Source organism: Phalacrocorax carbo, chromosome 9, assembly GCF_963921805.1.
Source record: "Phalacrocorax carbo chromosome 9, bPhaCar2.1, whole genome shotgun sequence".
Lineage (NCBI taxonomy): Eukaryota > Metazoa > Chordata > Aves > Suliformes > Phalacrocoracidae > Phalacrocorax > Phalacrocorax carbo.
In genome coordinates this window covers 30,620,907-30,646,328 of record NC_087521.1, presented here as the reverse complement: position 1 = coordinate 30,646,328, position 25,422 = coordinate 30,620,907, and the positions used below count along the sequence as shown (strand labels likewise).

The 25,422-nt window shown below is 40.9% G+C and overlaps 1 protein-coding gene across 1 annotated transcript in view; it reads left to right on the top strand.

Moving 5' to 3' along the window:
* The window catches only part of SYNE2 (spectrin repeat containing nuclear envelope protein 2), a 197,669-nt gene that overhangs the window by 53,212 nt on the left and 119,035 nt on the right, over positions 1-25,422 (top strand). The window contains exons 31-48 of the mRNA XM_064460954.1: positions 289-439; positions 2,948-3,106; positions 3,807-3,968; positions 6,345-6,446; positions 7,760-7,960; positions 8,968-9,133; positions 9,885-9,997; positions 10,781-10,983; positions 11,358-11,477; positions 11,579-11,867; positions 12,662-12,831; positions 15,160-15,472; positions 16,174-16,338; positions 17,169-17,525; positions 18,940-19,101; positions 20,479-20,625; positions 23,949-24,104; positions 24,495-24,760. Coding sequence (XP_064317024.1) covers positions 289-439; positions 2,948-3,106; positions 3,807-3,968; positions 6,345-6,446; positions 7,760-7,960; positions 8,968-9,133; positions 9,885-9,997; positions 10,781-10,983; positions 11,358-11,477; positions 11,579-11,867; positions 12,662-12,831; positions 15,160-15,472; positions 16,174-16,338; positions 17,169-17,525; positions 18,940-19,101; positions 20,479-20,625; positions 23,949-24,104; positions 24,495-24,760 — 3,402 coding nt within the window. The remainder of the gene's footprint in view (positions 1-288; positions 440-2,947; positions 3,107-3,806; positions 3,969-6,344; positions 6,447-7,759; positions 7,961-8,967; positions 9,134-9,884; positions 9,998-10,780; positions 10,984-11,357; positions 11,478-11,578; positions 11,868-12,661; positions 12,832-15,159; positions 15,473-16,173; positions 16,339-17,168; positions 17,526-18,939; positions 19,102-20,478; positions 20,626-23,948; positions 24,105-24,494; positions 24,761-25,422) is intronic.

Sequence of the window (25,422 nt, the reverse complement as noted above, 5' to 3'; positions counted from 1 at the left end):
GTGGAGAGTATCGTATGGAGAGAACTGCTCAGGTCACATCACTGTTAAATGTGAGTCAGAGGCATATGATGGTGAAGGGCATTTCTGGTTCCAAAAAACTGTCCAGATACCACACCAGCTGTCACACAGTATTGCAGGATTTATGACTAGTACCATTTATCCCCACTTTTCCCTCTTCCAAACGTAGTAGTCAAACTCCCCACATCCTTGAAGAAGGAAGCAGACAAGAGGTTGAAGCTGCTTTTTGTTTTTTGTTTAGGCCATAAATAATACATCTCTTTTTAATAGCCAGGAGCAGTGTGCAAGAGCTCTGGAGCTCCTGAAGCAATATCAGAGCTGCAAAACTAGTCTGACCAGCATCATCCAGAAACAGGAGACTGTACTTTCACAGCAAACTTCTTACATGGGGAAGGAGAATTTGAGCAGACTAATAACAAAGGTGAGTAACAAGAACTTACTGAAATGGAAAGAAAAGCCTTTCCCGGGAGCTTTTGGGTGTAGGGTTGCCCTTGCACATCCAGCCTTCAGGGCAAATGTTAAGAGCTTGCTGTCACTTTGGCTTCCAAAATACATTTAGGGACCATACCCTGGTTTTGTTTTAAACTGATGTCTAGCTTTGCTTAGTGTATCCAGATCTTTTTAAAGGGGAGGCATTTTAACAGAAAAAAAAAGGTAGAAAAACTATGATCCAGTATCAGAATAAGATTAAATCCTGTCCTACCAAAAATACATGTTAAAGTCAGCCATATTCACCCACACCCTTCAGAATATTTCTGTATTTTGTACTCAGTTAAAAACCTTCTAGTGAGTAGTTTGTAAATATAAAAAAATAGCAAAATATTTTTTTACTAAGAAGATACTTTAAAATGTTGTACCACTTAAAGGAAAAACATCAGGTAATGCAGCTCCTTGGGGCTGCTTCTTTCTTGCTGTTGCTGTAGCTTATAACCAAGAGTTTAGATCCGTATCCTCTCCTTGCTCATGTCACCAGGTCCCAGGCAGGGCTGCGGGGTTTGTCTGCACCATGCAGTGCTGTGCAGAGATCTTCAGCTAGCCCCAAGCTAGCAGGATCAGGAACAGGAGCTGTAAAGCTGTGTCAGCATGGCACATCTGCTCAGAGACTGGGCCATGGCAGATCTACCCTGCTTCCCAGGCTGGAGCTTGCGTACCTCGCTGTGTGTCACTGCCACCGCGCTCACAGACACCTTGGGGATTGCCAGCATGGTGCTGCCTTGGGGTGTGGACTTCTGGAGGCCAAAATGGTTTTGACCTGGTGATAGACTATTTGCTTGAGTTGGTTACATTTGCAGCATGAATTTCTGCCCTCACGCTGACTTTGCTGACCAAACTGTGTTGCCGTTAGGAGCCATAACAACGTAGTTCAGTATTTCTCCTCTCACTTCTATGTTGCAAACCTACTTAGAAGACAGACCTTCTGTATAAGAGCCTTGGTCTCCATAACCAACATTTGCTCCATGCCGTCTTTGATAGCAGTTAAACATTTGCAGTAGCTTTTATGTTAGCTGACGAGACTGAATGGACAGGTGTTGCTGGACACTCTCTCATTTAGTTTAAAGTTTACCACTTTTTCAGACTAAAATTTGACAGCCAGCAACATTCTTCTTGGCTGAATGAATACACCGCTGGGCACGGTTGCCCATGGCTAATGGATTAGCGAACAGCAGCATGTCCATCATGACCATTTTACTGTACAGGTTTCACGTTTCCTGGCTGGGTTATATAACTGGTTGTTCAGATCCCATTTTTAGGCTTTCTGATGAGGCATCACCCATATAATTCAGGAACATTTGCTCTCAGGCAGCGCCTGGGATGGTTGAATTTAAGGAGGAATGTAAGTGGTTTCTTCCCTCAGACAATAGGATGGTGTCACCCCATTTCAGCTGAGGCAGGGTCTATTCCTGGTTTCACCTGTGAGACTTCTGGCACCTCGTATCAGTTGGGCTCCTGCTGCGGGGGACATCACCTGCATACCCTGGCCCCTGCTTGTACGGAGACCCCTCGCTCTGTTAACAACCCTTCCTCCTCACCTTCAGTTTTGCAACTCCCACTCTCAGAATTGCGGTCCGCAACAGCTGCGGCACAGTACAAGGCATGCCCTTGAGTGCTGATGATTTGTTATTTCTATTTATACGAAATAATAACAGAGAAGATTGTCTTGTTCTGGTTTGTGAGTGTTGCTCTGCCGCCCCTCCCCTTACCTCACTGGCCAGCAGTATCTGTGTGAGAAGATGTAATGCTTGTCTCTGGGGAATAAGGAGGGCTTTCAATATAAAACTGCCTAACACTAGAGGTCAGTGTTTCTTTTCGAGCAAGCTCCCATGTTGTTTGTAAACACTGACATTACAATTAAGCACAGAGGCAGCCTAGTGTTTAAATAGAAAGTAGGGAAAAAGGGACATTTCAGTTTCTGACAATGGTATATTTGACAATGGCTATGTTTAAGTAGGATTTGAGCTTTTTTTTTTAAGTAGTTCAAAACCTGCAGATCAAAATGCCAGGTTATACTTTTCAGCGTTGCAGTAGTATCTCACATGGTTATTATGTTGTGCATTGTTTATTTCTGTAACCAGTGTTCTCTGTACAGACCTACAGACCCCTTGGATCTTGCGATTATGACTTTTTAAGCAAACTGTGGTTTGGGCTCTCTTAGTCAGAAATACATTATCCATAGTTCCCACTCAGCTGTTTCACAGCCAGTAGCTGAATGGTACGGATTTCTAACTGGGAAGTGTCCCTATCACCATGGCAGGGATATAGCAACACAGGATACATTCCTAGTCTCATCATATTATATAAAATAGATTATTTTGTGTAATGCTGCTGCTTCTCTAAACTAAAAATAACAGCACATCAGTTAAAGATGTTTTGCTAAATAAATAGGTATAAGTAAACATGCTCATAAATATCCATTTGGTCTTTTTCACAGATTGAAGAGGCAAAAGAGGAATTTAATGATCACTCTGAAGATGTAGACAAAATAAATCAAATCTGCAAAAACCTTCAATTCCAGCTGAATAAAATGAGAAGCTTTGAGGAGCCTCCGTTCGAGAATGAGGCTAACATTATTGTGGACAGATGGCTGGATGTATGTAAAAAGTAAATTATCAGGGTGGTCTTATCTGTTATGCATTATAGTAATTGATTCTGACACGTGTGTAATATTTGGAATAAATTAAGTGCAACATGGCAAAGATTCTTAAGAGATAAATCCAAGTATTTACCAGATCAAAGCTTGCAGAGTGTCTATTGGTGTAATGTTTCTGATCTTTCAGGTAGTTTATATCATGGGTACTCCTTGACAGTAAATAATCCTAGGAAATGCAGAAAGACGATGTTTGTGCTTTCTGCATGAATCTGTAAGCTTCCATAACAACTTATGTGGATTTAGACTTTGGAGACAATCTGGAGAGTTACAATGCTGGTGCTTTTAGTGAGAAATGTTTGCTACTGTCGATCTAAGCAGTGCATCAATACTGAGATTAGATGGTATTTACGGGGAGTACATAAACATTAATGAACAAGGCTCCTTCCTAAACCTGCCTTAAAACTGGCAAGCTGCCGTTGTGACTGGTATGTTTGGCGACATGTGTGGCAGGGATTTAAAGATCTTCTCCATGACCAGTTCACTGTGAAGACACATGAGATTATTTTTTTTTTCCCCTTGCCACACTTGTTTTTGTAGGTGGTTTCATCTCGCTCCTATTTTATTATGCTGCTTTTGCTTTTGGAGTATAGTTCAACATTTTTGAAATCTGTGTGTTTTCTGTATATAAATCTCATGGTAGATCAATGAAAAGACTGAAAACTACTGTGATAATTTGGGAAGAGCTCAGGCTTTGTGGGAAAAACTCCTTAGTTTATCTGGCACAATCGACGCTTGGGCAAATGCAGAACTTAAGAATGCGGAAGACCGATGTCTGACCGAAGAGGACCTTATGCAGTTGAAGGTAATTCAATTGGAAATTTTTTACCCTTAACTTCTATTGTAGTGATAAGGACTTTGGACTATAAACATGCATGCTGCATAGAAATATCAGCACTGCAAAAGTAGGGGAAGCTGTAACATTTGCAATTGTATCTACGTGGATAGTTTCACTGAAGATATTGCATTATGTATTGGGGATGCAGGTCTCAAAGTGATAAATAGGTAGTGTATACGTATACTAAATTTTTTTAAAATAATGCAACACTGCAAATGCTGCTTTAGACTACAAAAGCCTCCTCGTTCCTTTGCGCTGTACAAAAGTACAGCAAAGAGAAGGCCTGGAAAGCTTGTAGTCTAAGTACAGTGGTGCACATTTCCTTGTGCCTAGAGAAGAAAGGGAAGCGAGTGTGTATAGGCTAATGATTCGTTTTCTAGTTAGAAATTGCCTATCAGCAAAGATACTGAAGCCTAGAAAATGGCTGGGCAATGCATAGGTCAAGAAGACTTTGCAGAGCGGGCTTATTTGCTCATGCAATCCTTGTCCCGGTGTGCTCCCCACTGTTACTTAATGTAGCCTTGACAGTGGTTGGCTGCTAAGGGTCTCCAGGGGCTGTGCATGAGCAGGTATCAGCAGAGCCTGGGCTGCCCATGCCCCTTTCACACAGATTATAGCATTAAATCCTGGTATCGTGGTGCAGTTGGGTGTAAAAACACAAGCACTAATTCTATGCCATTGAAGAACCTCATATATGGGGGTAAATATTGTAATTTCTGACTTCAGGGCCATAATCGACAAGCTGCGCTGCTTTGTTGTGGCTATAGCCAGTACCTACTAAACAAAATTAATTTCCTGCTTGAGTGGGGTTGAGACATAAATATATCCCATATCCGCTTGTTTGAAAACATGCAGGCAGTTTTTTATCAGTATTTACATGCTACAGATACCCTGTTTTTTATTATACTTATTTGCAGCATTTCTGCTACTGTTAGAGCTGCTCGTTTGTTTTGATTTGCAGAGCAGTAAAAAGCCAAGGTGTTCTTTGTATACAGATCTTCCCAGTGAACCAGTAGTATACATGCTGTGCAGAGGTGGATATTCTGTCACGTTATTATTGCCTTTAACACTGTATTGTTAGAATTTACCTGGGGTAGTTCAGGTCCCCGAGGGCTCCAGTAAAGACGCACCAGCTGGCAACTGCATCTTAAGAGCCATTTTGTTACCTGGGAACTGCTCAAGCCCAACATGATGTGACCATGCCCCTGATGCGCCTCTACTGGTGCTTAGGGCTGTGTTGGAGGTGGCTGTGCTAAGGTTACTCCGCTCCTCCCATGCGAGAGGATAATTCTCAAAAGAGGGGAAGAGAGGGCAAGGGAGAGAGAAACCATGTTTCGTGTGATCTACTGTAAAAGCGGAATAGGAGAAAAAACTGAACTTGGTGCATAGGTATTTTTGTAAAATGATTTGAAGTGCAGAGGGCGTCAGGTTTATTTATCAATTTATTATTATTTCATTGTTGATCCTGAAACATCTCTACATTAATGTTAATTTAAAAAAAAAAAAACCCAACTGTTGCAATGTGTATCATGTTACATGGGGTTGAAACCCAGGGTCCTTTGTGACCGCCCAGCAGGGCACCGGTGCATGTGCTTTCAAGAAGCCTGTCACAAAAGAACAGAGTAATGAATTATTTGACTGTATATTGAAAGATAATTTCAGTAGAAATAGTGTGAGAGGAGTTCTGCTTTTCCCTGTAGCCGTATGCAAATGGAAACTCTTTTAAGGGCTGCAGCATGTGAATGGGTTTTGATGGTTCCTTGTCCAGAGACTCCAGAGGAATACTTCATCCTGGGGGAGTTTGGAATATTGATTTTGGGAATATCAGACAATGTTTCTATTTTAGGTATGTCCTGTTTCACAAGCTGAAGCTGGTATTTTACTTTCGTGTTACTGGCTTGTTCCAAAATCTATTCAAATGAGTAGAGGTCTTTTCATATGCAAAGGTTTTACATTTAAAAAGTGCTTACAGCATGTGTTATATTTTATCACATCCCTACCAAAGTGTCATCAGGATACCAGTTCTTGTCTTTAAGTCTGTAACATCTGAGAATATCCCTTTTTAATAGAAGTGGCAAGAAATAAATACAAAATTAAGACTACTTAAATTTATGCTAGATTTGCATTAACAACTGTTTTGCCTGAGAAACATAGAGTGTTTCTGACACTTAATAGAAAAAAAAGTCTAAATTGCTAAAATGAAAATCAGGAAATAGACCACTTGTAGGAGCTCTATATGCCAAAATGCAGAATCAGAATATTAGTAATGAAATTTTCTAACAAAAACGTGTAAATTTAATTTGGGGGGAAGCACAGTTACCAATGTGTTTTTTCTACCTTTAGGCGTGCTTACAAGTCCAAGAGGAGAAACTCCAAAAATTTGACAACACAGTGGCTGAGATAGAAGAACTTCTGAATAGTAATGAACCTCCACTGGAGCTACAGGTACAAAGAAGCTTTTACAGCTAATATGCCAGTACTCATTACTACTCCCCTGCTTCTAGTATTGTCTTTGCCAGAGTCATTTCTTGGTTTGACTTAAATCTGCCCAGAGAACTGGAGGCATTTTGTTGGCTATTAGCAGTGACGTTTCATTTGTTGTCTTTCTCAAGCTGTTAGAACCAAACCTGTCATTTTAAACAAAGGCCTCTCTCAGTCCTGTGCCTTTTAGGGACTTATACCTGACCCAACTTCTTTGCAGGCCTGCTGAAAGAGACCAATATCAGTGATATCTGGCCTTTAGCTATTGGCCAAGAACAAGGCACAGTGGACCTCGTCACCCCTTTGGGGATTCCAGCAGCTCAGCATGCTCACTCCCTATTTGAATTGTACCTTTACCTGGATATGGGCTAATGTAGCCTGGTAGTACGTAGCTATTTGCATAGAGTGGTGTTGCTGTGATGTTTTCCTTCAGGATATCACAAGGAACTCTTCGTCATTTTGTCTTAACTTCACACAGCAAATAAATCCTCCTCCACTGTCTGAGACCACGTTAGCCTACCTTGATCCTATACCAGTTCCCTAAGCATCTGCTCCCAGTCTCTGTCAGATGCACCTCGAGCTTGACCCGGTTTGGCTATTTGTGTGTTTATCCTCAGCAGGCAGTGAACTCAGAGCAGTTTCACTGGGTAAAGTGATCTAAGGAGCTTAGGAAAGGACTTGGCAACCTTGTACTGTGCACACTGTGCTCCTTGGGAGCACCAGATGCCCTGAGGCCCCTGGGGTGGAGTTTCAGAGCGTGGCCATGATCCCACTGAGTTGCTGTCTCATGCAAATCTGCAGAAGCCTTAAGGATAAGGTTAAGGACCTGTTCCTCCTTAGTGACTAGTCTGGAGGCAGAGCTCCCCACCTCTGTGTTGTCCTTGCCTATTTTTTTAATCGCTGTGGGGAATTTGCCCTGGTGGGATCACTGCCGGGAGGTGTGTTACGGAGAGAGCTGGCACCCTCTTTTTCCTGGTAGCTGAAGCTGAGAGTAGACACTGGAGTAGACTGACAAATAAATTTACTAGTAAAGCAGCACCAGTAAATGCATTGCTAATAAAGATGAATAGAGATCATTCCTCCTCAGAAAACCAGGGCTTAAATACTGTTGTTTTCCAACGTGTAGAGTGGGAGGGAAGGACTCTGGAACAAGCTATGATTGAAACATCTGGGTCTGAGATCACTTCATTGCTTTTTATGCCTATCATGGAGTTATGTCATATTCTAGGGAATAAATCCTGTATAATTTCTTATGTATGTTTGTTTCCAATTTTAAGGTCATCAGATCATCTGTTGTGCAAAAAATGGAGCTAATCAAAGAGCTCTTGTCAATGAAGCGGGGGGCCAGTGAACTCACAGTGAACACAGCAGAACTAAAAGGAGATCTGGATCTGGCCAAGACACAGATTGGAATGACTGAATCGCTTTTAAAAGCCTTATCTCCTTCTGACACCTTAGAGATCTTTACGAAATTAGAGGTACCATGCCACAGATTACACACCTTTTATAATTTTGTATATTATTTCTGTCCTGGGCAAGTCATCTTAAGTGTTTCTCCTGTATATGTTGTAAACTGCTGGAATAAGTGAAGAGCCTGGCTGGAATACTTCCTTAAGCTGCCAGAAAGGTGAATGAAATGCCTGTTCTCGCTGGATGTTATCAGATGTAGTTAGTTAACCCTTGCAGCTACTGGACACAGTTAGTGATAGGCACGACCACAGTACACCACTCAAGATACGTTGAGGCAGTAGTTGGGGTACTGGGTTGTATCTTTTCCAAGACTGGGTAATACACAGAGGTTGTCTTTGTGCCACCTAAGCCTGCCTGCAAGGGGAGCTCCCAGTAGGCAGTTTAAGCCAACTTTCCATCCTCTTTGCACCAGGGAGAGAGGTGAATAAAGAGCTGCTTCCTGCTTGGAGGTTCAAGGCTGGCAATATTTAAACCTCCTGTTGAGCAGTGAGTGGATTGTGCACGTTCTGGGTTTCAGACCGCTAGAGTTTGGGGCAGTGAAATCACAGGCATTGGAAGAAACAGCTTTTAATTAATTCTCCCAGCTCTAAGTTATCTTTCAACCCACTTGAAAGGGACCTGACATACAGAGTAAGGCATTTAGGGGTAGAATAGTGCCTATGGCAGCTAAAGCATCACAGCTTTAGCATCACAGTATTATATGCTCTGGAACATACTGTGTTACTATGCACTTCACGTATCTATTCTGTGTGTTGCCAAAATGTGCATGACTGAATGTATGTGTGATTATGTATGCATACAGGTGTATACATGCTACTCAAGGAGAATTTAGTGCTTATACCTACCTGCTGATTGCCTTGTTCATGTCGATATACTTTAAGAAATGATTTTGACACATAGGCAGGACTAACCCCTTTTGCAAAACTCTAGTTTGTACTAAAACAGCTCTGTACAGTGAACTTCAACTTGCACTTGAAATTTTGCTTTTTAATGGTTGTCCTTTTTTTAACTTTAGGAAATCCACCAGAAAATTCTGCAACAGAAACACCATGTGACATTACTCCAAGAAGAGACAGATTGTCCTGATGTGGATGAATTAAATAAGCAGCTTAAATGTGTCACTGATTTATTTAATAAGAAGAAGCATGTGTTTCAAGAACACTTTATTGATGTTTTGAACCGTAAGCAAATACATATTACATTTATGTAGCTGTATAGGTTAGTACTGACCATCATAATCACTTAAAGGTTATGCAGTTAATTTATTTTTGGTTCGGTGTCCAAAACTGGTTTGATGTCTCGAACTGTTTCAGGGTTCTGAACAAGACAAAGATTTGGATAAAAATGGCTTTTGATTCCAACAAACCACTCAACCAAAGTATTTTGTTGCATATTTTTACATTTAAAAACATATTAAAAATATAAAGCACAATTCAGGAACAAATGTCAGAACATTTCATTTAAAAATACAGAATTCAACTTGTTCATTTTTTCCAGTCATTTGTTATTTAATCTTAGTTACGAGAATGAACAGCATTATTAGTTACTTTTTGTTCTATGCAGACACAGGACTGTGCAGGTGTAGAATTAGGCCCAAAGGTAGACTCGTCTTCAAATAGTTTTTGAGTAATATTTATTTGTGTGGAAAGAGGTAAAGTTGCCAGTAAGCTAATCCAGGCCTTGTTTACTGAAACTGCTACATATAGCAGGCTGTCCCTCCCAAGTGAACAGCTCTTCATTGACAGTTAATGTTGGGTAAAAAAAAAGGTATGAACTGCAGCATTTTCTGTCACATGATCTGTAGTGAAAAGCAACCTTTGACAGTAGCGCTGATAAATGTAATTACAAATTGTCTGCAATCTTCATGTTAAACAGGATTTTCTTTTACAGAATACTATTAATGAAGAAAAATGGAATGTATCTTTTTTTCAGGTCAGTGCAAGGATTTTAATGACTGGTTTAGCAGCACTCAGCTGTCTTTGAAGGACTGCTTTGACCCCTCAGAAACAAAACCCATACTAGAAGAAAGACTGCAGAGGCTAAAGGTAAAGTATTAAAACATTCTAATTTCTGAAGCTGATTGTTCTTGAAGTTGTACTTTTTTACACAGGAGTCTATTCTTGGGAGTGAATTCACCTACAGTGGTTTTGTAACTTGAGTCTGAAAGAACATTTCATGTAACTTTAAGCATTAGAATAATAAGTGGAGTGGAAATACAACTTTGTTAAAATGGAGTATCACCGTTCAAGTTCATACATAGTTGGGCAAATGAGAGACAGGACAGTAGTTTATGAAAGCCAGTGGACTTTGACCAAGTACTTCCGTGTGCAAAGATGTAGAAAGTCAAATGTGTAGAGAGTAAAATGAAATTCTGACCCCCATTGGACTCAGATCTGAAAAATTTGCCTTCACTTTGTTGTAGCCAGATTTTGACTCTAAGTCAGACAGAATCAGAAGAAAAAGAGATGGAAAAGCCACAACATCTGCAAGAAGCAATGACAGTTAAGCGGCAGAAGATGACGACGGCACAGTGATGTCAGTGCTAGATCTGAATGCTGTTTGCCTATTTCTTCTGTGTGTGCTTGTGCTCTACAGAAGAAAATTCGAGTAATCTACTTCACTTTCTCCTTATTCTACAAAAAGCATCTTTCCCATTTGCAGGTGGAATAGTTGGCAAACTGAATTAACGTATATTCCTTTTCAGGAACTGGAATTGCTGTAGAAAATATTGGTGGACACAACAGGAGTTGAAAAACACTTGCAACATAAATATCTATTATTCAACGGAAAATTTGATAAATGCATCTTGTGTTTGTGCTCTTATTCAGCACTTCCTAACATCTGAAGGGAAAGACAGAGATATCCAAGAGGTTAAAACTTTATTGAATAAAGTGAAGCATTACTTGCCCAAAGCAAGCATTAACCACCTCAACAGTCGTGTGAGAGATCAAGAAGCAGAACTACAAAGACTGATCTCCAAATGTCAGAAACGGGAGAAAGAACTTGATGCTTTTCTCCAGCAGCTCAGTAGGTAGGGAACTAATGTAGTTTCTGACATTTTAATCACAAGTATTGTAAAATGATTCATTATTAAGCAGCCATAGTGAATGCCAAACAACCCTGCTTTTTATTAAAGATGGTATTTTAATAAGGGGTAGTGAGCGTTTTGCTGTATGCTTCATGTGTTTTTTTGCTTTGTAGCAGACTCTGTTTTATGGGAGTGTGTGCTTGTGGATAGTTTCAGTGACATGAACTGAGATACTTAAAATCAAGCTTGTGCTTTAAAATTACTTTATCAGGCACAGGATATTTATGTTATTTTTTAGGCAAAACGCTGCTGTCAGCAGGTTTTAATCATGTAATGCCTCTCATTTTGACCTGTGACTGTATTTATACTCTCTCTAGCCTTGAAGAAAGCAGCATAGTCTGGGAAGAATGGCTCACTGCTCAGGAAGAAAAACTAAAAGAAATCAAAAAAGATGAGACAAAACTTGAAAACTTCTATGAAACACTGTTAACACAGAGGTATTGTTTTCGTCGGTCTCTGTCTGATAACTGTCTTCTAAAGAAGGTTGCCCTATATTGTTACAACAAAATGATGTTTATTCATTTTTTGTATTTTTCAGAAAATCATTTGACTCCATGGCTCAGCTAGCAAATTCCTTGAGGGAGGCTGGGCTGACAGAATGTGAAACCATTTCAGAAGCCAGTGATCTTATTAGTAGATACCAGACACTGATAACACGTGTAAGTGAAATGGCAGGGAATACTGAGAGGCTTCCAGTGGAAGGACAAAATTTCGAAGAGCTTGCCCAGGATGTTTCTTGTTGGATCAAAAAGCTCGAGGAGGCTGTTAATAACCTGAGTTCACAGGAAAGTGAGTTGCCATCAGATGAAAAGATAAATCAGATAAAGGTATTTTGTTAAATGTATTCTTTTTCTACCTCACAGCTCGTGCTAATATCAGGGGAATGCTTGATGAGTCAGTACCTCATAAAAGATACTGTTGCTGCTGATTGCCTGTGGTTTTGTGGCTTCTTTGGGGAGGGGGGGGATATCTGTTCGGGGTTTGGTTTTTTTTTTGCTTTTTGCATAGTTTATTACACATGTAAGATGAGGTTCTCTGCTGCATCTTTGAGTGGAGCGGCACTGAACTAATAAGGTGCTGGTGGCTGTGTGCCTTCCCATCATAGCCTACTCCAGAGCTGGGGAGGGAGGTCATTAACGGAGCTGAGGCATCTGGAGAGCATCTGCAAAGTGTGTGGCTTCTCGGGCGTTCTGCAGTGCTGTTGTGCTGGGCCGCTCCACTGCCTGGGTGGGTCTCTCAGGCCCTAGTGTCCTCTTTGGTGTCTCCCCTCTCTGACTACTTAGGATGAGGATGCTGGGATTTACGTGTTTCATTCTGTGGAAGTGGTAGCATTGTGACAAATAATGTCTCCCTAAGATTTGGAGCTTTTTAAAATTGTTTGTCAGCACAATATTTGTTTTGTTATGTAGAGAATAATTAATAAATCTGCTTCGTTATCCCAGCCTTTCTAAAACTAGATGATCTATCCATTTATGTATCAGTTATGTGACATATTGGAAGGAGAATTCTATTGTCTTGAACAGCAGCGTGCAAAGTATGAAAAAAATAATTGGTAATACCTTTTATTCTGTAACCAAAAAATAGTTGTATATGTCCTGCTTCTGCTTCTTGTTTAATACAGGAAATCATGGCTCTCAAAGATGCAGGAGAGGCCAAAATGCAGAACATGGTAGCTCTAGGAGAAAATTTAATGAGAAATGAGAAAATTAAGAAGCCAGTGGTTCAGCAGACTATTTCTGAGCTCCAGAACCAGTGGGAAAGCATCTGTCGATTAGCCACTGAATATAGAAGGTAATATGGAATTTGCCAAGAGGCAGTACAGATCAACTTTTTCTTCTTCAACCAGTTCCATTTAATTTGTGTTCTTTGGGGACAGAACAAGATACCTACAAAAATACTTGTATTTCTGCAGTGTTGTGGAGGGGCAGGTCACAGTTTGGACCGAATGGTCAAGTGGGAGGTGTAGTCAGGAAGTGTAAGGGGGGTGGCAGGACAGCTGATGGGGTCTGCCCAGCTGCCCTCAGATTCCCTTTTGATACTGAAGTAGCTCAGTCACTCTTGGGGGGAAAAAAAAACCCAACAAAAAAAAGTGCATCCGATGTTGCTTGTTCCATTAGACTGTGCAGGGAGGGCGCACTGATTTAACCACTGCTGTGGCCCTTCGCTGCAGTGTGATCTGGGTTCTGTGCCCCAGGCATAGTCCCCCAGCACAGGTGGGATCTACCCTTGCACAGATTCATACTGCTTCAGGGGAGCATTTTGGGGTAAATCCAGGAGACTGGGATTTTTAGAGTAGAGTTTTTAAAGCCTGGTTTATTCTGGCTCAATGAGAGGCTTTCTTGGCTGCAGCAGCTGGTATTGTTAAGTCAGCAAAGGCACTTCAGTGCTGCTGGCAGTGTGGCAACTGTGTCAGAGAAGCAAATTGATTTTTTAAAAACATGTCAGATGATTTTTTTATTCAGGCAAGACCTGTTGTGACAGGTCAAGGGGTAATGGTTTTAAACTAAAGGAGGGTACATTTAGACTGGATATAAGGAGAAAAAATTTTTACTATGAGGGTGGTGAAACACAGGCCCAGGTTGCCCAGAGAGGTGGTCGATGCCCCATCCCTGGAAACATCCAAGGGCAGGTTGGACGGGGCTCTGAGCAACCTGATGTAGTTGAAGATGTCCCTGCTCAGACTAGATGCCCTCTAAAGGTCCCTTCCAACCCACACCATTCCATGATTCTATGATTCCAGGTGTGTTGTGTAGGGCATAAACTGAAGTTCTGATTTTACACATGCAGACGCTTTCAAGATACTTCTCTGCCGTAAATTTCTTGAACCAACTTTCAGTAAAATCACTGGAACTTTACTGTTGAGGTCAATGGAAGCTAGAGTAGGCCTACTGTATAGTTTTTTGTAAGAAAATGACCAGGGAATGAATTATTAAAAATAAGCGTGTTTGAGAATATTCAGTTGCCTTCTCTTGCTACTGAGCACTCAGTAAAAGCAGTACAAGCGGTGTTCAGAAAGACAGAGCTTTGGCTATGAGAGATCCAGCACAGTGGAATGCAGAGAACCCTCTTCACAGTATGCTGAAAAGATGACAGGAGATGAGGTGGTCAACACACCTGAAGAGATGCTCAGGACCTTGCAGGATCAGGCCTGTGAATAACAGATGCAACACAGTAGCAGCAGCCATGTGAAGCTGGAATAGGGAACTTGAAGCAAGAGTACTTAACATATGTGAAGCTATGCTTTATTTGTCATTTGCCAAAAAAAAAAAAAAAAAGAATCTTGAGGGGCAAAAGCCAAAACACTTAAGCTTTGCTTTTGTCCTCATTTATCCTGCTGTACTTTACAGAATTACAGCCAGACTTTATTTATTTGGATTTGTTTGTGTGGGATCATATTTTCAAATGTTGGCATTTAAGTTCCATCTGGAAAATATCTGAGCTTCATCACTAAATGTGAACATAAAAATGTTACATTTTTTGTAACTGATCATAGTTGCGTGTCTCCTGTGGACAAATGCAACCTGTTCACCTGCAGCAGATCAGCACACATGCTTATAAAGCACACAAGTTGAAATCCAATGTCAAGGTCAGAAAAGCAGGCCCTGGGCTGTGCTAACATGACCCATATTGCATTTGCTGGTTTTGTTGTCTGTATCTCTAAACCCCGCACCCCCCCCCCCCCCCCGCCTTTCAACCATCACAATGTCTCTTCTACATAACATTCCCTTTCGGGAGGCTGTCATAAGAAGTTGTCAAGGAAAATATATTCATAGCCATATTGTAGTTTTTAAACAGAATTTCTGCTGTAATGAAAAGTGAAAAATACAGAGCATGAGCCTCACATCTCAGATGCTAGAAACTATGGGTTTATAGGTTAAGGTTTAAGAGGGTTAGTCACTTGTCCTGCATTTAAGTCCAGTTTGGCAGCAATAACTTCAGTGTTTTTCATTTTCATCTCCTTGAAAATTCTAGTCTAAAGCTGGCCAGTAATTTAAAACCTGAAGAAAAGTATTCAGTATGCTCGTTTATTCTAATGGTTGACTTGTTCAAAATTTGACATGTTCTAGGTAATGAATAAAAAACATTTTTAATATTACTAAACACAGTATTTTTTCTTAGCCCTCAAGAGCAACTTCAGTTCAACAGGGAGGAACATAAGAGAAGCAAAGAAGATCTGAGACTGGCTCTAACTGAACTGGAGAAACAGCAACAGGAGATGGGTTTTGCCCTTCAGCCCGGTTTGCGGGAGAAAAAAGCTCAGCTGACAAACTATGCCGACCTCCTGCAGAAAGCAGAAGATTTAACTTCCCGATTTAATGAACTGAAAAGCCAGGAAGATCACCTGCAGGGTCACACTGGGGATCCTTGCCTCACAGAGGTGGAATGGCTGGAATTAAAGCACCAACATGAAAGTCTGCTCAGCCAGCTACAGGTTGGAACCTCACTCTCTCTCCTTACGAGATTATGGGTATGCCTGTTGGTTGCAGTTCTCACTGCAGCCTGTAGTGTCATTTAGCTGGCAAGTTTATGGGTAAAACTGGGAGTGGTTAAAGTTCCTCTGCAGAAGGGCGGGGAATTCCTCTCTCTCTCTTGCTGTGGGGAAAAAAAGCACCAGAAACTCAAATTTTTCACCACATTGTGCTTTGCAGAGCAATAAATATTTTTTAAAAAGAGACCAAGGTAAGTGTGAAGAATAACATTTTATAGCTGTATAAGCCACGGGGTTTTTTTTTCCCCTTTTGGAAGGATGAATGGCTTTTTTGCTGCATCTTGTTTGTTGTTACTGGTTCTACCCAGTTTAGTGCAAATTGCATTTTCACCCTATGTGGCATTCTACGTCTAATCTTTCATCCACTGTGGATAGAAAACATCCCCATTAGAAGTACATTCTTAGGGAATGCAAACTCTTCTGCTTCCTGCTACTAATGAAGATTTTGTTCCTGGTGGAGTCCAATATGCACTGGGAAGAGGGCAAAATATTTTCTGTGCACCTGTGATTAGCTGGATATCTTATATGAAACAGGCAAGGCTTTTGTGCTGCTGAGGTCCTGGAAAAGCTGTGTCAGTCTGTAGATAACTTATATTTGTTTGAGTTAATGGTGGACTAATCCTTAGAAACTCCGTTGTTTCTAGTCCATAGTGCAGACATTGGAAAGTCGTGTTCAAGAGCATCAGCAGTTTCAGGATATGGTAGCAGGCCTGAGCACTGAGCTGAAAACTGTATCTGAGAGGCTTGCTGATTGTGAAGGTCCAGCAATGCAACCACCATCAGCTGAGCAAGAGCAGTTGAAATCACAGGTATGTTGGAGGTTTTCATCATGGAGAAAGTGGGCCTATGCCCTAGGGGCTTGTAGACACCATCACATTTGTAATAGAGAGCTGCTAATTATGTTAAACTGAAAAGCTAAGAAACCTTTCTAAAATTTGTAGTATATATGGTGTTCCTTTTATCAAGATAATTGTAGGCCTAAAACAATTCTTAATGAACTGAGTGGACCTTTACTGTCAGCTGAACTGAAGGTAGACTTGTCCTAACTCAAGCACACAGGCTTCTTCAGTTTGGTTGGTAGGGTTTTTTTTCCCTCTCTGGGCATAATGAGGAAAGAGATCATTAAATTTGGTGTTAGTAAATGTCTTTAAATTAGCCAGAGTAGAAAGCTTAGGAAAAAGTCGGTGAGCCAAGTTCAGTTTTAAGAAGTGTCCTTCGTGCATAAGTAGACATTCTTTTGCACTTTGGCAGAATGGATAAGTCTTGTAGCTGTGAGGGTAGAGAGATGCTGAGAGCTGAAACCATAGCTTAGATATGGATCGCTGCAATTCCCCTTTCTCCAGAATTTGCTATACCTCTAACAAGTAACAAGGAATAGGAGAACTTAGAAAGTTCTCATGCACCTCACCGCATACTATCTGATCATTTTATCGTTGTCGTAATGCTTATAGCTTCAGGTGTTCTGTTCATAAAAATGGCTGACTAAAATTACTGGTTTAGTATTTGACTTTCTGCAGCAAATAGGTCTGCATGTACTTTTCAGCACAGTTTGTTGTTCACAACAAATATTTATGATTTTAGTGATTAAGTATATCAAGTGAAGATACTTTTCAATAAAATGTTTTCTTCGTGTTTAAAGGAACAACAAGCACCTCTTAGTCGATGTGAAGACACATTAAAGAAGATTTTGGTTTTAGCAGAAACTGTTAAACAAAACACCTCTTCACCAGGACAGAAGTTTATTAAGGATGAGATTGAAACACTTCAGAGTGAACACAGGAGTCTGGAAGAAAGACTTGAAAATGTCAAGCAAAAGGAAGAAAATATTTTCAGTGAAGCCCTTCAGTTAAAAGATGAGTTTGGTAATGAAATACAAATGGAAGATAAGGCAGATACAATGCTGAAGAGAGAGATACAGATCACTTCTGATACTCCTGTCGCTGCAGAAGAGAGCCCCACAGCAGTAGAGTTAAACGAGCCTTTAGAAATGCATGATGTGAGTATATTTCTTGACAGTAACGACAGTGGAAGATTGGTTAAAGAGGCATGTGCGTCTCAGATGTTTTGTATAGCACATCCTATATTGCATCCTTAATTTCATTGAAACTACGTCTTCTGTAAATATGCGTCGAAGTCAAAGATGTAGAGAACTCCCTTAACTTGTTATAACAAGTCTGTAATGAGCCAATAATGTCTGTTCCAAAGGGCAGTTTTCCTTTTAAACACAACCTGTGTATAGCTCTCTTGCACGTAATTAGAGCAGGTATCCTTGGTCAGGACACAAAGGGAGAAGGTGTATAGATGAGAAAACTGCAGATAAGCCTCTGCCAAAGAACTTAGAGCTTCTCTCAAACCAGTGAGACTTGTTTAGAACTGCAGCACAATGTTTGTCCTGTTCGTTTTCATAGATAATAATTTTTGCCATTCAGAGTTCTAATGTTAAAATACAATGTTACAGTCATACAAGCAGGTTTTTTTTTATATCATTTCTCTTAGGGTCAAGATGTAAATGGAAATATGTCAAAGACAGATGAGCAAAATGATCCACTTTTGGGGGAAGGCAGTGTATTGTCAGACAGCCCATTACAGGGTATCCATCAAAGCAAGGACAGATTGGGGCAGACTGTTCAGGTGCCTGACAAATATGTTCTGATACATGTCAGTACATAGATATATGTGTGTGTTTGTTCTCCAGAAATGCATACGTAATTCCTTAAAACCTGTAGTCTTACAGAGACATATTTTCCTTACCTGATGAAAAGAACAATAAATTATGTTCTCCAAATTGTCCCCTCAGGCTTGCACATGCGAAGTGGGCAAGAGACGAATTTATGATCTCTCCAAGCCCCAGGGCTTGGACCCACTTTCTCCATGATGCAGAACCTGCAACATACCTGTGACTTCAATGGGTTTTGCCACCCACACTGACAAAGTAGGTAATGAGAGGTCACTAACCTGGAACTGCTGTCTTTAGGGGACCTCAGGACATTGACACTGTAAATGACTTCACGTGTGCAGGACACTGAGTGATAACAGTAGCTGGGAGAGATGACCCAAAATATCAGAGTGGAAACCATCCATACCGGGATTTCTGGAGAAGGAGGAAGATCAATAGTTAGAGTTGCCAAATGTGTCTAAGCAGAAGCTTCTATGACAGTATTACAAATCATGTGAGCATTTACTCCTGTTGGATTTGTGTTTCATAGTGATTAAGGTCCCAATACAGCAAACTGATCTGAGCAGGTGTTTCCAAGAGTCTCTGGGTTTGGGTTACCTTGGCCTTTTCCTTCATTCATTAAGCTAAGCTGAAGATAGAGTAGACAGCTTGTAGAGTGTGACATTCCTTAGTAAACTTAGATTTTGGACTGTGACTTTTACTGGTTATAAACATTTTGTGTTTTTCAAATCAGGGGGAGGCTGATGAAGAGAGTCCAGGTATGGACAAACATGATAGGGTCCAAGAGGATGTTCTGGACAGTGCGGTTCCAGGTGGTGAAGCAGAAGTGGAAAGGCGTCAGGATGGTCTGGGTATTGAAAGTGATGAATCAAGAAAGGAAACATGTCCAGCAGAGGTAACTGGATGTGAGATTACATAAGAGGGATTGAATTTGAAGGTATATGTATACATTTTAGTTGCAGTGGGTATATACTAATAATTAATAAAAACTCAAGTTACACTGAGGTATTTTTGCCTGATGTGCTGTATACTTATTATGTGTTAACTCTCTGAATCCTTTCCTGTACATTTAAAATTAGTATGGAGGGGTTTGGATTTTTTTCATTATCATGGGCTGCCACAAAGTGGTTTGCTGAGGATATTGCCTTCCAAGTCACCTGGACATATTGTGAAGTCTTCCTGCCATTTTGCTTGAATAGTGTTATTTTGTTTGAGTCTTTTTCATTTATTTAGATTTCTTATTTACATACTTACTTTGCATGTGTGAGGTTGCCTTTGAAATGCTGTGTCCTGTTTGGTGCACCCTGGTACAAGGGGAATTTTGACAAACTAGAGCAGTGTTTAGGAGCTGCAGCCATAATTAGTGGGAAGAGGCTAAGTTCTGGTTGGACGTGAAAAGTCTAAGAGGGGTCTCGTTGCTGTCATCCCCTCCCTGAAGGGGTGTTATAGAGAAGACAGAGCCAGTCTCTTCTCAGACCTTGAGTTTTAGCAAACTGTATGAGATACTGAAAGCAGTGTAGCTGTGACAAGGTGGAGCACAGTGTGCACTTGTGAGCTTGCTGAGAATTGGGGTACTTTTGTTCATTCTGGGTTGCAGGTGGGCTACTTTCAGTACATACCCTATCTGACTTGCAGCCACTAGCTCTGATATCCGTGCAGCACAGATAGGTCCCTAATGCTGTGCTCTCCACCATGGTCATGCTGTAAGGATTTGCCATTCTTTATTTTGTGTAGGTGGCTGTTTTATTTTATCTGTCCCCAGATGATAAACAAACTCAGGCAGAACTTACAGTCAGCAAATACCTTAGCATGTACATACAGCAAACTCCCAGCTGCCCACGGGAATATCCTGCCTGGTGATAGGCTGGGTGTCTAACCACAGACTGTCTGTCTACAGTACAAGTACAAGACTGGAGCCTTAGGAAGAAGCTAAACCTTTTAAAAAATGCATTCAAACTGCATCCAGGGGTACACAGTTCAAGGTCCATGCTTAGAATAATGAAACATGAACAGGGTAGGTCAGAGGAAGAACACTTGCAATCTGCAATTTTTCTAAGAATTTATAAAATAATTACAGCACTGCTTCTTCTAAATGGTTTCCTTTGCCATAACCCTGCCCAAAATAAATTATAAGATGTAATTGTGGTTTTCCTCGTCTGCCTATAATTATGGGCTTCGTATCTTTGTCACCTCAAGCACTGCAATTACTATTCAGTAGGTTTGATTAGGGCTTTTTGGTTACTTGTTTCTTTTCTTTTTCTTACACCCAAAGGAGAAACCTAGTGATGTCAAGAATCAGTCATATAAAGAAGACGTGGAGCAGGTTCAACAAAGGATGTGCCAGAAGAGTCAAGTCCTGAAATCTGCAGCAGCTGAAAAAGATGGTCTGGAGTCTAACCCCCTAGTTCTTGCACGTGAGGTAACCCACGTTGTGTTATTCCAAGCTGCATTTGTCAGTCATTGAATTTTTGTTTCTACATGGGCTTCAGCTGAAGTTCTGCTCTAAAATAAGAGGCAATTACTGTCACATCAAAATCAAGACTATTGTGTATGGTTCTGCTTTATGTCCATGGTAGTTCTGAACTTCGGATAAAGTGCTAGCCACATCATATTTCTCAGTGGATCTGTTCAAAAGAGCAATTTTCGTTTTCAGAGCCATCATAATCAGTCTTTATTTTATGATATTTAGATTTTCTCTTTAAATTGTTAATCAGTGGAACTTTTTTCCATGTTATAGTTAGCTGTGATAGTCTTTGCCCTCACAAGGAAGGCAGATAAGAAAACTGAAATCCAAGGGTGATCCAACATAAGAAAATAAATAAAATAGGAAAAGGAGAATGAATTCAAGCAAATTAATAACAAGGTACAGGATGCTGTTGGCCTTCTTGGCCACCTGGCCACGCTGCTGGCTCATGTTCAGCTGGCTGTTGACCAGCACCCCCAGGTCCTTCCCTGCCAGGCAGCTCTCCAGCCACTCCTCCTCAAGCCTGTAGCACTGCGTGGGGTTGTTGTGATGGAAGTGCAGGACCCGGCACTTGGCCTTGTTGAATCTCACACAGCTGACCTCAGCCCATGGATCCAGCCTGTCCAGGTCCCTCTGTAGAGCCTTCCTACCCTCAAACAGGTCAACACCCCCACCCAGCTTGGTGTTATCTGCAAACTTACTGAGGGTGCACTCAGTCCCCTCATCCAGATCATTGATAAAAATATTAAACACAACTGGTACAGATCAGGCACAGTCAACATGGGTTCACGAAGGGAAAGTCCTGTTTAACTGATATCCTTCTATGATAATGTCACCCACCTAGTAGATGAAAGGAAGGCAGTGGATGTAGTTTTTCTGGATTTTAGTAAGGCTTTTGATACTTTTCCTCACAGCATCCTTCTGGACGAGTTGTTTAGCTGTGGGGTGAGCAGGTTCATGGAGCTTTGGGTAAAGAACTAACTGAAGGGGAGAGCTCAAAGGGCTCAATTCTAGGGCCAGTTCTGTTCAATATATTTATCAGTTATCTAGATGCAGGAGTCGAACACACTATTAGCACATTTGCTGATGATACCAAACTAGGAGGTGCTATTGACTCTCTTGAGGGACAAGATGCCTTGCAGAGGGATCTAGATAGATTGGCGCATTGGGCAGTGATTAATGGGATGAAATTTAACAAGTCCAAATGCCAGATCCTGTACTTGGGATGCAGTAATGCTGGGCACAAGAATAAACTGGGAGAGCAGTGGCTGGAAAGCAGCCCTGCAGAAAGGGATCTGAGGGTGCTGGTCTATGCTATGCTATGCTATTCTACTTTATCGCTTGTTCTTGACTAACTGTAAAATTATCAGTAACTACATATTCTATTCTGAATTGACTGATTTTCACTTCTAAACATGATCTGTTGATGTTTGTATTCAATTGATTTGGAGCTTGCAAAGGGAAGGGAAAGTTGATTCTGCTGATTTCCTGAGGAAGGTGTTGGATAAGAAAGGATTTAGGCTGCGGGCGAGAAGCCAGAGTCATGTTTGGTGTTTTCTCACTGGCCTGCACTGCAAAGAGTCAGCAGGGGAGCCCTGAAGGACAGTAGCTGGTTAGCAACACCATTCTCTTCCCTTCTCCTATTTTCCTCCCTCTCCAACCATCTGTTGGACTGAAAAACTGTGGGAAACCTTAAAACTCTGTGTGGGGAGATTGACACTATCTATGTGTCTGTGTATCCGGGGAGGCAGTGCCATGGTGTATGTAGAGAACATCATACAAACAACCAAAGCGTGTACACAGTAATCCTGAGGTTTTTCTTAGTGTCAGGACACTTACTTTTCTCTGTGTTTTGATGCGTTTATATTTCACTCTGGTAAAGTGAATTTTCTCCTGACTCTGTGATAGCTTAGCTGAGTTTTTTCTGCTTACTTCAGTTCTACGGCACTCCAAAGTCTCTTAAGATGAAATCTTATGTCTGAATTGATATAACCGTAATTGATGTATACACAGAGAAATGGAAAAGTTCTCTGATTGACTATTTCATGAGTGGTGCCCTTCAGTTTTGACTGAAAATAACCAGAAGAGTTCAAATAAATAGAATTATTCTTTTCTGATAATGTCTACAATGTGCTGCATGTTTCCCACCCTTGGAAGCAGGTATATTTTGGATAGCTCATGATCCACAGAGAGGCAGACAACAGTGACAGCTTACAAGTGATATGGCTGCAGGGTTAGCTGGCTGCATCCTAGTAAAATAGTATCTAAAGTTTACAGTAAGTTTATCAAACAAGAATATTTAATCGTTGCTCATTTTATATGTTGGTACTATGGAGAAGCTCACACTGTAGTCATATCTGTATATTTGTACACATTCACTGACATGAAGTCTATATGTGGAACAGATCACAGTTTAGACCAGATATAGATGGGTACTGGGAGAAGGGAGAAAGGTTTTTACGGTATCGCCATGTGACCCAATAAGCCTGTGACATTTCATTTATGTTGTTGTGTGTAGTAGCTGAAGGTGATCTAGAGGGTTATGTTTTACATCTGAACTGGGGCTGGCTAAGGGCATTCACTTGGGCAATGACCTCAGCTCAGCTGATGGGCTGTTAAACCTGGTCACACCCCAAGTGACTTGTCTTTCTGTCATTGTGGGAATTGACAGCAGTGCCATGGACTGGCTCTGGAGCCCCCCATTCCCTTCCTCCCCATCCCGACTGAGACATGCTCCCTAATGCTCTCATCTTGCCCCTGATTTTGGATAGCACTTGTGGCAGTAGCAGCTGTGGCTTTGTGTCACAACCCAGCTGCTTCATGCATGAGTCGCCCTATGAAGAACAGTTGAAGAGATGGTCCTGGTGAAGGACACAGCAGTATATCAAGGCAGGTGCTGAGTGGAAGGAACGTGGGTGTGAGGAGAGGTTAAATGTCCAAGAACATGTAAGGAGGAAGGGGAGAAGACAGGATAGACCTGTGCATTTATTAGTAGCAGAGGTGGGTGCAGGGAGGATGTTATTTGAAGGTAGGGATATCAGAGTTTCAAACTTAAAATGATGGGGAGAGATTTCAGAGCTATATGAGCAGTGCTGGCAAGGCAGGGTGACTGCAGAGGTGGGGGTTAGTGATGGAGATCCCAGCCTCTGGGTCCTGGTTGACCCACTGATGCTATGGGGGAAGCCACAGCAGGCTTAATCAGGTGAAGCAAAGTGTTGCAGTCAGAAAACTTGTTGGTTCAGGACTTTCAGAAATAAGAATCCTGTTTTGCATGGTAGGACGCAGGTGCAGAAGTGGTTTTCCAGAAGGAAGTATTTCCTGGATTGCAAGTAAACACTGAATATTTTGAAGAGGAACAAAAGGTCAATGAGCTGAAAAATGAAGTGGCTGAACTGGATATTGTTCTCATAAATGAACAACTAAAAGAGCTGGAGGTACGGAAATTGCAAAGCCATTTCTTATTGTCAATGTAGTGATACACTTACAGAAATATTCCCTTGGGCAAAACAGAATCGTTGCATATAGTCAGATCCAAGGTTTGATTGCATGTTTAGTCAGTTTGTCTACCAGGTAATCTAAAACCACTGTGCCTTAATGCAAATATGCCCATGTAAATACCGTATTTTGTACTGCTCTTCTAGAGTGCAGTAGTAAATAGACTTGTGGTTGCACGTGTGCTTCCACGATGTGCACAGTCTTGTGTGTCCATCTCCATGTGACTGTGCAAGCATATGTTTGTTGGTGTATCAGTATTTAACTGCATTTTATGCTGAAAGCTGGAAGTTCCTCTTTTAATCCTCTCTCTGTGGTGGGTTCGATTGTAGAATTTACAAACTGAACTGGAGACATGGAAAGCAGAATCTTTGCGTCCTAGTCAAGAAGCGTTTCCCAAGGCAACAGAATCAAACAGAGCAGAGCTGCAAACCACAGAGTCTGCAGGGCCTTGCTGGGACAGGCTGCTTCAAGAACTAGATGATGTTAAGGCAGTGAAGCAACAACAGTACTGCTTAATTAATGAATACCAAAAAAATCTTTCTGCCACGCAGTCCTCGATGAGAAATTTGTCAACAGAAAAAGATAACATAAAAGTGTAAGTATAGTTGAGGGTTTCTCTTAGCAGGTTGCAGAACAAATATAGGCCTAGACCGAATTTCATGCCATACTTAAATAATGCTCAGACAAGAATATGGTGTTTTATCCATCTTGTTAACGTTAGGTCACAAGGGAAGCCTCATAGGTTTGTAAGTTTAAACAGCCTTAAACAGAAACATTTCTGGTGGTTCTTCACTATCCTTTGGCAACATCTACTCTCTCTATTTTTCAGGCAAAATAAAGACATGGTTGCTGTGCTAAAAACCTATGTAAAAGCCATATCAAAATATTTTTGCAAAAGTATGACAGATGTGAAATATCAATTTTTCTTTAAGGACTCATCAGTTCTAATTTTTTCTGAACAAAATATCTCATTGCTCTGAAATTAACCTTATTTCATAGGAAGAATTCTGTGGCAATAAATAAGTCTACGGTACCAATTCAGAGGTAACCAACACACACGAAATATTTAGTGCCTTTTATGAATTCATCTTCAGAACATGGAACTAGCCTATCAGTCACAATAATGCGTCACAATAATTTGAAAATCTTTAAAATAATTTATAAAATTGTTGATTTAGGTCAAAGAGATTTAAAAAAATTGAATAAAAATCTAGACGCTAAATGGATTTTAGGTGGGAATTTCAAAATGCTCCTGGA